General features: G+C 38.4%; 1 protein-coding gene across 6 annotated transcripts in view; it reads right to left on the bottom strand.

Moving 5' to 3' along the window:
* The window catches only part of DIXDC1 (DIX domain containing 1), a 69105-nt gene that overhangs the window by 37701 nt on the left and 19376 nt on the right, over positions 1-12028 (bottom strand). For all 6 annotated transcript variants that reach the window (XM_046686103.1, XM_046686105.1, XM_046686099.1 and 3 more), the window contains one exon: positions 2191-2320. In XM_046686103.1, coding sequence (XP_046542059.1) covers positions 2191-2320 — 130 coding nt within the window. The remainder of the gene's footprint in view (positions 1-2190; positions 2321-12028) is intronic.

Below are 12028 nucleotides of genomic sequence, written 5' to 3'. Positions count from 1 at the left end.
TGTGAAGGACTGGATACGATATAAGAGGAAAAGAGAATAATTAAGGACGGCTTCTAAGTGTTCTGCATTAATAGGGTGAATGGTACCATGATGTGTTACATGAAGAAACCTGGAGGATAAAGGGATTCACAGGGAGAAGGAAATCAAAAGTTCTGAGTAGGACATGTGAAGTCAGAGCTGCAGTGTAGACATCCAAGGAGAGATGGTGACTAGGAAGCTGATATTCATGTCTTCAATTCAAGGAAGAGTTTAGGGCTAAGGATACAAATTAGGGAAGAGATCACTTAGGGATAGGGTATACACAAGGGCAGGACTGACCCTGGAGAACTTCAACATTTAGAGGTCAGGACGAAGGAGAAGAGGCAGCAAAGCAAACAGGAGAAGCCAGCGGGGAAGGAGGAGGACTGCAAGTCCACAGGGTCCTGGGAGCCACGCAAAGCAGTGTGTGAAGCAGGAGGGAGGGATCACCTGGATCAAGTTCTACCGTGAGTACAACGAGGACTGAGGCCTTGCCACTGGATTTGACAAGGTGGAGGCTGTGACCTTGAGGAGAGCAGTTTCAGTGGAGCAGTGGGAGCAAAAGCTCAAAGAAAGAATGGGAAATAAGGTAGTGAATTCAGGGAGTTTTTTCATATAGCAAAGTCACAATAGAATCCAGCATTTAAGAATCTGGCTTTTGCTTCAATTAAGGAAAAAAAGAAAGGAAAAAAGAATTTGGGTTTTGGGAGAATAAGAGTACACATTCATATTGCTTGTATATGCACACAATATCTCTGAAAGAAATTCAGGAAACTGCTAACACTGGTTGCCTCCAGAAAGTACAAGGAGCTGACAGAGGGACATAGGTGGAAAAAAGGCTTTTGACTTTATATCTTTTTACACCTTCTGGATTTTCTACCTGATTATATTTTCAAGTACAATCTATTCAAATAAGTGAAAATTTAAATGTTTAAAATGAGCTTTGGAATTAAAGCAGATCTAGTTTTGTACCTCTGCTTTGCCACTTATAGTTATGTGACCTTGTAAAGTTGCTTACCTTTGTAAACATCACAAAACAAGAACGACAGTAGTACTCATATCACACCCATATCATAACTCAATCAGTCAAAGTAGCATGCTTAGCAAAATGCTTGATATATTCTAAGTGCTCAATGAATTTACTTATTTTTATAAATCCTCTCTTTTAAGCTTGTTTCCTAAAAATGGGGATAATATTATGTTTCTTAAGAGTTGATGATCAAATGAAATTAAACAAGATAGAAAGTGTTCAATAAATGGCAGCTACTATTAGTATTACCATTGTTATTTTCATTAAAAATGAATACTTTGATGAATCCATGAGCTGTCCCAGTGAGGTACTCATGGATAGGCTGCCTGTAGCAAACCCGGCTTCTTCCACACAACTTACAAGCCCCACATCCCTCAAGGACTCTAAGCAAGGTCAGCTGACTAATATAACAATAAATGTTTGAGTAACTATTATGTGCCAGGCACTTGGGTAAGAGTGTGGAAACAAACAAAAAATTATACTCTACCTGCCCTTAAAGAGCTCAGTCTATATAGGAAAGATAAGTAAACAATTACCATTTGGTGAATGGTAATAATATTATAATTATAGAGCCATGGACAAATGCAATAGAAATAAGGCTGTGGTACCATCTAATAAGCATGGCCAGCAACAATTCCAGGGCTTCAAGAGGACAAGCCCTTTCATGAAGCATTATGGTAGTGAGTATCACAGAGGGGTCCTTTTGCTGGTAACACACCTTTTTGCCTGGCTAATACTTCCTTTTCCAGCCTTGGTTTAGACATCAATTCATTTGGTAAGCTATCCCTGAACCCCTAAGACTGGGTTGGGTGTCCCCCCATATGCTTCTATCTGTACCTACCCCATCAGAGTAAACACATTAATGGAACTGACTTCATTTTCCAGTCTTTCCAAATAGATTGGGAGACTCTTGAGCATAGATGGGGCTCATCCTCATATTCCCAAAGCATAATACAGTGCCTGGCACACAGTGTTTAGTGACTAATACATAAATGAATTAACCTTGGGCAAGTATTTTAAATCTGCTCTACTTCCATTTCCATATATTTTAAAGAAGCAGCAATCTGCTGTGAAGGACATATGGAGGATAAAGAAGGCCATGTTCTGGTTTAAGCTAGCATCAGTGTCCAGGGCCAACTGACCAACAATTTCGATGAGATATGCCAGGATCACCCCATCCCGAAGATCCTGTCGCAAGTCCTGTACCGGCTTCACCGCTGGCCTCTTCTTGAGCTGTGCATTCACCCAGGCCACGTATGCCTGCAGCTGTTGCTGGAAAATGAAGGGTGGAAATAAGGGAAATGTTACATATTATTCTTATCCTCTACCCTGCACCCTCTAAGGCAGCATCTGAGATGGAGCTATAGTGAGCAATCCATATCCAGAGGGAGGAGGAGGAGGCTTTAAGGAAGAAAAGAAGAAAGATGGTTCAGACATGGAACATGTTCTAAAATTTTCTAGTTTTATGATAGTCTCCAGAGATGAGCTAACCTCTGACTTGGGTGGCAGTGTAGACACAGAGAAGCAGATGAGTGTTTCAATGACTATAACACCTGCTTTCCCTGAGTTTTGCTCTGTTGACCAAGGATGAGGGCCGGGCCCAGAGCCACAGCCAATTTTTGGGTGTCATGACTGCTGCCAGCAACCCATCGCGCTTCTCAGGAACAATCACTCATGTTCTGTATGCACAATGGACTGTGACACTCCTAAGAATTGATCTTGGGGAACCAGGAATAAACAGTAAACCAAGCTCAGAACCGCCTCTCCCATCTCTGCTTTCTTCACAATGAGATTTAACTGAAATCATCTCACAGTCAACCCAATATTTATTCTCCTGAGCCCATAATCCTGGGATTGCTACAGAGTTAGTTTTAATCTGTGCTTTATACTGTCAAAGAGGATCAAGCTACCTAAAACCTGCACAAAAAAGGAAAAAGAAAGGCTATGGTGAGCCGTGTTCCTGAAGACTTGTGGGGCAGAGCTGTATTTTCATTTATTTTCAGACAAAGCTAGGGCTCAGTATCATCAGAAGCCTGTTAGGCCCAGGCAGGGATGTATAAGTCATCCTTACATATTCCATTTTGTCTCTTAAACACAGCTTGTATTCAGGTGTTTATTCTGATTATTTGGTCTGAAGACGGGCACTAAATATCAAAATAGCACATGAACAATGTCATAGTACAGGTAGCAATTCTGTCTAGTTTCTGTAGAAGCCCAAGACTCTGAACCTAAAAATTAAGTTCAAGGGCTAATGGTATTAAATTATAATTTGGTTAAAGTACAGTTGATTTCTAAGCCCCAAGTACTTCCTTAATGAAATGATGCTGGAAATTACTCACTGGTTGCTTCCTGAGCTTAAATTAAATCTTCATTATTTTCTCTCTGTCAATTTGTGGGGATAAATATAAAGTCCTTTGGAAGACAATACCAAGGCAATAATCTATCAGATACTGATACACTATAGGAAATGCAATGATGAGCAGGGGGTGGGGGGAGAAATCTAGTATTTATTGAGTACGTACCATGAACTAAACACTATTTTTAGTGTTTTATACAAGTTTTAATGAATAATTGAATGTAATTGGAACAGGGCCTGCCACACAATTGATGCCTACTAAATGGTCATTAGTATTTTCATCATTATCCTCTTCTACTTCAGTTCTCACAAAAGCATTGAAGGGTTGGTATCATCTCCATTCTATGGATGAGGTTCAGAGAGATTATGTAACTTCTCCAATGTCCCCATAGCTAGGACATAGCAGACCCGGTACTGAAACTCTGTAAATGTGGTCCAGGCTTTTACAAAGGGCCTTTCGCTATCCAACTCACTCCACAGAATAGAAGTGGCTGCACCTTCTGCTTAACATGGGCCAGACTCTCGTCCAAGGTCTGCTCCCACTACACAGTCAAAGCCTGTGTGAAGCAGCCAGGCAAAGGGCGCCTCCACAGTAAAGCACTCTGCTCTGGGGGAAAGGAGTTAAGACCCGAAAAGGCATTAAGGGTAACAGCTGGGATCTAATTACCTGGCTTATGTATAAAACTCCTATCCAATCTCCCTGTATTTACTATCACCCTCAACCCACCCTCCACAGATTCCTGTTTAAAATCCTTCACTGACCCCTCATTATCAAGATAAAATCCAATCTCCTTAGCTGCATTTAAGTCCGTCAAGCACTAGCCCTTGCCTCTTCTCCAGCTTCACTCACCCCTCTCCCATTTGCCGCCCTAGGTTTCAGTTTGTCCAAACCATGTGCACTGCCCCAAATGCACCACGCTTTCCAGTCACTGTACCTCCCCCAGCCTGCCTCCTCTTGAGTCTGAGCTCAAGCATCACCTTTTCCAGGAAGCCTTCCCTGACTGTCCCACACACCTCAGACTCTGATCTCCTTGAGGATGTCCTGTATCATGCAATCTGTTCAACAATAATTTGAGCGCAGGCACTGTACTAAGTTATGGAGTTACAAAGAGGCTATGCCTTCAAGAACCTTGCAGGAAAAAAATGGAAGAAAGGAAGAGGAGGAGAAGCTTGCAGGCTGGTAGAGACAAGTGCTATGACAGGGGTGCACAGAGTGCTAAGAAAGTATTAGCCCAACCTGAAACCCATGTTTCCAGGGGGTTTTCTGAAGGAGCACAGGATGCAAAGAAGACAGTTAGCTCAAAGGAGCTCAGGTCTGAGCTATGCTCCAAGCAGAGAGTTATGATAGTTCAGAACTACTGGACTCTCAGAGTAACAGGCACTCAATAAATATTTGTTTGAATCAGTGAATCATTTGTCACATTTCATCAGGCACAGACTTAAAATGATTGCAAAAGTTAATTATGCAGGGGCAGAGAAGAACAAGTATTTTTCATTAGGCCAAGATAATTTCCACTTAAATAACCATGGCCTTCTTTTGGCTGTTGAATAGAAGTAAGTAATCTCTGATGCAAAACTGATTAGAGGTTCCTAACAGGACTTTTCATGCACATTAATCACAGCTCTGGTCTTCCAACAAAAGAGGATTCTATGGCATAAACGATAATAATAGTCACCACTTTTCTGTGTCAAGAGCTATGCTAGGTCCTTTAAACACATGTTCTCTAATGCTAATCTGCCAGGGAGATTTTATTGTATCTAGTTTGCTAATTGGAAACTGTGACTCAAAAAAGGTGAAATAATTTATTTAAGGTCACCCAGATAGTAAACTATGACTATGAGATTCACTCTAGCTCCCAAGCCAATGCTCTTTGCAATCTACCACACTAAATAGATGCATCCCTGAGGTGTAAATGACCTCACTAACACTCTCAGAATGGACGTCACCTTAGTCTAGACCACTTCCTCCACCACATCCAATGCTTAAGTCTCTTGTGGAATAATCTACACTAAGTAGCTGTCTCCTACTCCAAGCGTGGTCCCTGGACCAGCAGCATCAGCATCATCTGGGAGCCAGTTAGAAATATAGGCTCTCAAGCTCCACCCCAGCCCTACGGAATCAGACCCTGTATTTTAACAAGATCCTCTGGTGTTTCATATCACTGTTCCCATACCTGGCTGCACATCAAGATCACAAGGGAAAATTTTCAAAAAGATAGATAGGCAGACCTTACTCCAAATCCACCAAAACTCTCTCCAGGGGGTAGAACTCAGAAAGCCTTATATTCCCAAACTCCCCACATGACTCTTGTAGAGCTAACTTGAGTCTTCTCCTCGCTAAACATTCCAGTCCCTTTAACAAAGGGGTTCTCAACCTTGACTACCCATCATAATCACCCAGAAGCTTTTAAAAAATACTAACATCTAGGCCCCACCATTGACCAGTCAGAATTTCTGGGGGTGGGGCCCAGGTACGTCAGTATTCTGTAAGTGCTCCCAGGTACATCCAGACTTGCGAGCCAAGGTTAACCATTCCTTACATTAAATGGCTCAAATATTATTGATCTTCCTGTCTAAATCTCTCTGAAACTATGACATCTAGAACCTAATACAATATTCTGGGTGTAAAAAGAGACAAGCAGATTCCTCATTCAAGATATTTCTCTTTCTTTTCTTTCCTTTTTCTTCCTTTCTTTCTTTGCTTCCTTCCTCGGCCATCAGAACACAGTGTTGATCTACACCAGGGGGTTATTCAAAACCCCAAAGTATTATGTTTTTATTTTACTAACTGTTCATTTTGAAATAACTTCACTTACAAAAAAGTGGCAAAAATGGTACAAAGAGTTCTCCTATACCCATTACCCAGATCCCCAAATGTTTACATCTTACATAACCACAGTACAATGACCAAAACAGGAAATTAACACTGACACAATAACATTAACTAATCTACAGACTTTTTCAAATTTCACCAATAGTCCCACTAATGTCCTTCTTCTGGTCCAGAATCCAATCCAAGATCTCTCACTCATTTAGTTGTCATATTTCTTTAGTCTCCCCCAACCCGGGACAGTTGCTAAGTCTTCTTTGTCTTTCATGATCTTGACAATTTTGAAGAATATTGGCCAGTTATTTTGTAGAGTGGCCCTCAATTTGGGTTTGTCTGAAGTTTCCTAATGATTAAATTCAGGTCATGAATTTTTGGCAAGAATTATTGGGTTTTTTTATGACTACTGCAGAAGTCACACTGTGTCCCTCTCAGTGCATCAGATCAAAAGGCACATGATGCCAAAACATCTCATTATTGGTGAAGTTAATTGAGATCACTTGGTTAAGGCAGTGTCCACCAGTTTCTCTACTGTAAAGTTCACATTTTTCCCTTTGTAATTAATAAGTATCTTGTGGGAAGATGCTTTAAAGACTATGAAAATATTCTTTTTCTCATGATCACTTTTCCTGTCCATTTTAAATTTAACATCCATTGATTTTTCTTTCCTGCAACAGTTATTATTATGGTATTTCCCAAATGATGATTTTCTAATTCACCATTCCTTCTACAATTATTGAAATTTGTAATATAAGGAAGAGCTCTCCCCTGTTTCCCCGTTTATTTATTTATATCAGTATGAGCTCAAAGATAATTATTTTATTTTTATTTATATTTTATACTAATCCATTACTATAATTATTTATTTTGCTTCTCAAATTGTTCAGATTTGGCCATTGGGACACCTTCATATTGGTTCCTGTATCCTTTTCACATGCTCTGGCCATTTTTTTTTTAATTGTGGTAAAAAAAAATAACATAAAATTTACCATCTTAACCACTTTTAAGTGTACACTTCAGCAGCCAGTCACACTATTGAACAACAAATCCACAGATCTTTTCCATATTGCGAAAGTGAAACTCTATAGCGAATAACCAAAAACTCTACATGCCCCGCCTCCCCTCAGCCCCTGGCAACTACCACTCTTTCTGTTTCCGTGAATTTGACTACTTTAGATAACTCAGATATGTGAAATCACACAGTACTCGTCTTTTTGTGACTGGCTTACTTCACTTGGCATAAAGTCCTCAAGGTTCATCCTTGTTACAGCATGTGACAGGACTTCCTTCCTTTTTAAGGCTGAATAATATTCAATTGCATGTTTATACCATATTTTGTTTATCCATTCATCTGTTGATGGACATTTGCGTTGCTTCCACCTCTTGGCTATTGTGAATAACGCTACTATGAACACCAGTGTGCAAACATCTTGTCAAGCTCCCTCTTTTTGATTCTTTTGGCTATATACCCAGAAGTAGGATTGCTGGATCACATGGTCCGATCATTATGTGAGCACTTTGTTACTTTATGGCTTCATTACACATTCCAGTCTCCTCATCTTCTACTTTCCCTGCCCCAGTTCTGGAATCAGCTATTTTTCAAAAGAACTGTGGATCCTTTTATTGGAGAATAGTTTTTAGAAACCAAAATTCGGGCATGAGGTGTACTCATTCTACTGGGATAACATTCTAGGCCCTCTCAGCAGTAGAGTAGGAAATGCATGTATGTATACACACATACACACATATTTATATCTACTTATCTTGACAGATAGACAGACATACCATGAATTACACCATAAATTATACTGATCCCCACTTCAACCCAACACCACAGGGTTCATTCTTTCCTCTCCCTGTTCCTTACTTGTAACTCCTTTCTCCCACAGTGAGAAACCTGACATTCACGTTCCATAATATATTTACTCATACTTGCTCAATCCTAGAAAACACATCGAATAGTTTCAGACTTGCTAATCCACACTTTGTGAAAAATAAGTTTACTAACCAGAATATTTGTATATAGTTCTTTTTGTCTTTACCCTTACAGTATACAATCAAAATACTGATTTCCAAGTGAATTAGGTTAGTTCTTTCCTTTTCCATCCCCTTCAGTGTGGTTGTTACTCATTTGTAATACAGTTAGGTACATTTCTTCTATTTGTAGTCCATTTGCAGTTCTCCCCACATTTAGGTTAGTTTTAATTATTTTCTTTTTGTGGTAGGTAAAAGATTAACATGATTCTAAAAGTCAGAGCTATACAAAAACATACATTCAGAAAACTGTCACTCCCCTCATTCTTTGCACTCCATTCCCTTTTCTCTGTTCTTTCCATCTCATTCCAATACACCCCTCTAGGTAACCAATCTCATAAGTTCCAGTTTATCTGGAAAAAAAAGATACATGTATATTTTCTTATTTCCTTTTCCTTCTAATGTGAAAAATAGCATAGTATTGACACTCTTTTTTTTACTTGCACTTTACTTAACATTCACTTAATATATTCTGGAAATTATATTGTTTTAGAGATCTTCCTTATTCATTTTTATAGCTAGATAGTACTGCATTATGTGGACATACTATAGTTTATTCAATCATTCTTCTATATAGGGGCATTTAGGTGTGGACATACTATATTTTATTCAGTCATTCTATATATGTGCATTTAGGTTTTTCCCAATATTTTGCAATTTCAAACAATGCTGCAATGAGTAACCTTATGCATGGGTGTTTTCATGTTGATGGAGGTCTATCTTTAGGGTAGATTCCAAGAAGTAGGATTGCTGGATCCAAAGGCAAGTAAGTATATAATTTTATTAGACATTGCCAAATTCCCTGCCAAAAGGGTTGTATCTGTTTGCATTCCCATCAGCAATGCACAAGAGCACATTTTCCCACAAGCCTTGCCAAGAGAATATGTCGTCAGACTTTTTAATTTTTGCCAATGTGATAGGTGAGAAACTGCATCTTCGTGTTGTTTTAATTTTCATTTCTTTATAAATTTAAATCTCTTTTTGTAGGTTTAAGAATCCATTTTATATCTTTTTTTATATCTTTGTGAACTGTCTTTTCAAGTCTTTGTCCCATTTTTATATCAAAGTTTTTAGTCCTTTGTTCCTCCAGTTTTAAGATTCTTGGGGCCGCCCGTTGGCTAGGTGGTTGGGTTCACGCACTCTGCTTCAGCGGCCTGGGGTTTCGCTGGTTCGGATCCTGGGCATGGACATGGCCCCGCTCATCAGGCCATGCTGAGGTGGCATCCCACATGCCGCAACTGGAAGGACCCACAACTGAAATATGCAACTATGTACTGGGGGGATTTGAGGAGAAAAAGCAGGGAAAAAAAATGAAGATTGGCAGCAGCTGTTAGCTGAGGGGGGCCAATCTTTAAAAAAAAAAAAAAAAAAAGGAGTTCTTTATGTATTAGAAATGTTACCCTTTGTCTTTGATATATGTTGCAGATATTTCCCAGTTTGTCAGATGTCTTTTGACTTTGTTTATGGTGTTCCTTTTGGCAATGGAAAGGTTTTCACTTTATTTTATTTATTTATTTATTTTTGCTGAGAAAGACTCACCCTGAGCTAACATCTGTGCCAGTCTTCCTCTACTTTGTATGTGGGATGCTGCCACAGCATGGCCGCCGCCAAGTGGTGCACGTCTGCGCCCCTGGGAACAAACCTGAGCCACCAAAGCGGAGTGCGCGGAACTTAACCATGAGGCCACGGGACTGGCCCCAGTTTTTATATTTATATAACCAAATTTATTGATATTTTATTTTAGCACCTATGAATTTTGAGTCATAGTTAGAAAGGTTATTTCTACATTGAGGTAAAAGAATTCACCTGTTTTTGTTTTCTAGCTTCTTATATGGTTTCATTTTTTACATTTAGATCTGTGATCCATTTTGGAGTTTATTCTTGTGTATGAGGGGAGATATAGATCCCATTTATCTTTTTCTAAATGGCTACCCAGTTGTTCTAAAACCATTTATTAAAAAAGTCCCTCTTTACCCCGTGATTTGAGATGTAACCTTTATCATATGCTAGATTTCTGTAAGTTCTTGGCTCTACTTCTGGGCTTTGTATTCTCTATCACTTGCATATTTGTTTATTCATGCACCAGTACCACAATGTTTTATTTGTAGAGGCTTTATAGTATATTTTAATGTCTAGTAGGGCCAGCTCCTCCTGCTCAAAAACTTTCTTTCTTCAGTGTTTTCTTATTTTTGCATATTTATTTCTTCATATAAACTTTAGTATCTATTTATCTAACTTCCAAAAAAAGCCTGTTGGAATTTTTATTGGGACTATATTAAATTTATAAGCTGACTTAGGGAGAACTGTCATCTTTATGATGTTGAATCATCCTATTCAAGAATGGGGGATGTCTTTCCATTTGTTCAAATGTGTCTTTCAGGAGTATTTTAAAGTTTTCCTCCTGTAGCTTTTACACATTTCTTGTTAAGTTCATTTCTAAGTATCCAATCTTTGTTGAAATTGCAAATGAGGTTTTCTCTACTATTTTGTTCTCTTATTGGTTACTTTTTGTGTACATGAAAGCTATTGATTTCAGTATCCTGTTACCTTATCTTCTATTGTTTGAGTTTTACCAGGATTACCACTACATCATCTGCAAACAGAAATACTTTTACTTCTTTACTAAGCCTTGTGCCTCTAATGTCCTTAGTCTACTTGCATTGGCTAATACCTCTGGTACCAAAGTGAATAGCAGTGAAAATAGTGGGCATCCTTCCCTTGTTTCCGGACTTAAAGAAAATACCTGTAGTATTTCTCAATTTAGTAAGTTACTGGTATTAGGACTAAGATATATACATTTTATCATGTTAAGAAAGAATCCATCAAGTCTTATTTTCTTGAGCGTTTTTATGAGGAACAGATGTTGAGTTTGGTAAAAGTTTGGTCAGCATTTATGAAGATAATTCTATGGTTATGTTTCCTGAGATCTACTAATATGGTCTATGATGTTAATGGATTTCCTAATAATGAACCTGCCTTGCATTCTAGGAATTAATCCTATCTGATCATAAGGCGTTATATTTTTAATATAATTAAAAATCCAACTGGTGTTGGATTCTGTTTGTGAATAAAGTATTTATTAGTGCTATATTAGTACTACATATGTTACACTTTTTCATGGGTGTTCATAAATAATATTAGTCTGTAGTTTTCTTTTTTGCACTGTCTTTATCATGTGCAGATATGAATATTATGCTTGCTTTATAAAAAGAAGTTAGAAGTTTCCTTTCATTTTCAGTGCTCTGAAATAATCTATACAGCATTAGGACTACCTGAAATGTGGAGGTTTGGTAGAATTCCTCTGTGAGATAATCTGGGCTTGGTACAGAAATTAGTCTCTGAATTTTCTCTCTCTATCAGCTTGGGTAATCAGAAGTTCCCTAGGAAATTATCCATTTCACCAAAGCTTTAAAATATATTTGCATAGACCTGCAAAGACTCATAATTTTTTCTGTTTTAATGGTTACTTCTCCATTGTCATTTCTTATTTTGTATATTTGTGCTTTCTTCATTTCTCTTCTTCTTTATGTCAGAGAGTAGTTTGTCTACTTTGATAATTTTTTCAAAAACTCTTAAAAACAAAATGGTTTCCAGATTTATTGCTATTCGGGTCTAAGTCCCTCTAAAATAATGATATCTAGAACCAAACACAACACTCTGGGTGTAAAACCAGACACTCAGCTTTCTAATCCAAAATATTTCACATTCTTTTCTCTTCTTCCTCCTCCTTTTCTCCTTCTTTGCCTTCTTTATTTGTTACCAC

The sequence above is a fragment of the Equus quagga genome, chromosome 14 (assembly GCF_021613505.1).
Source record: "Equus quagga isolate Etosha38 chromosome 14, UCLA_HA_Equagga_1.0, whole genome shotgun sequence".
Classification (NCBI taxonomy): domain Eukaryota; kingdom Metazoa; phylum Chordata; class Mammalia; order Perissodactyla; family Equidae; genus Equus; species Equus quagga.
This window is presented reverse-complemented; position numbering and strand designations above follow the sequence as displayed.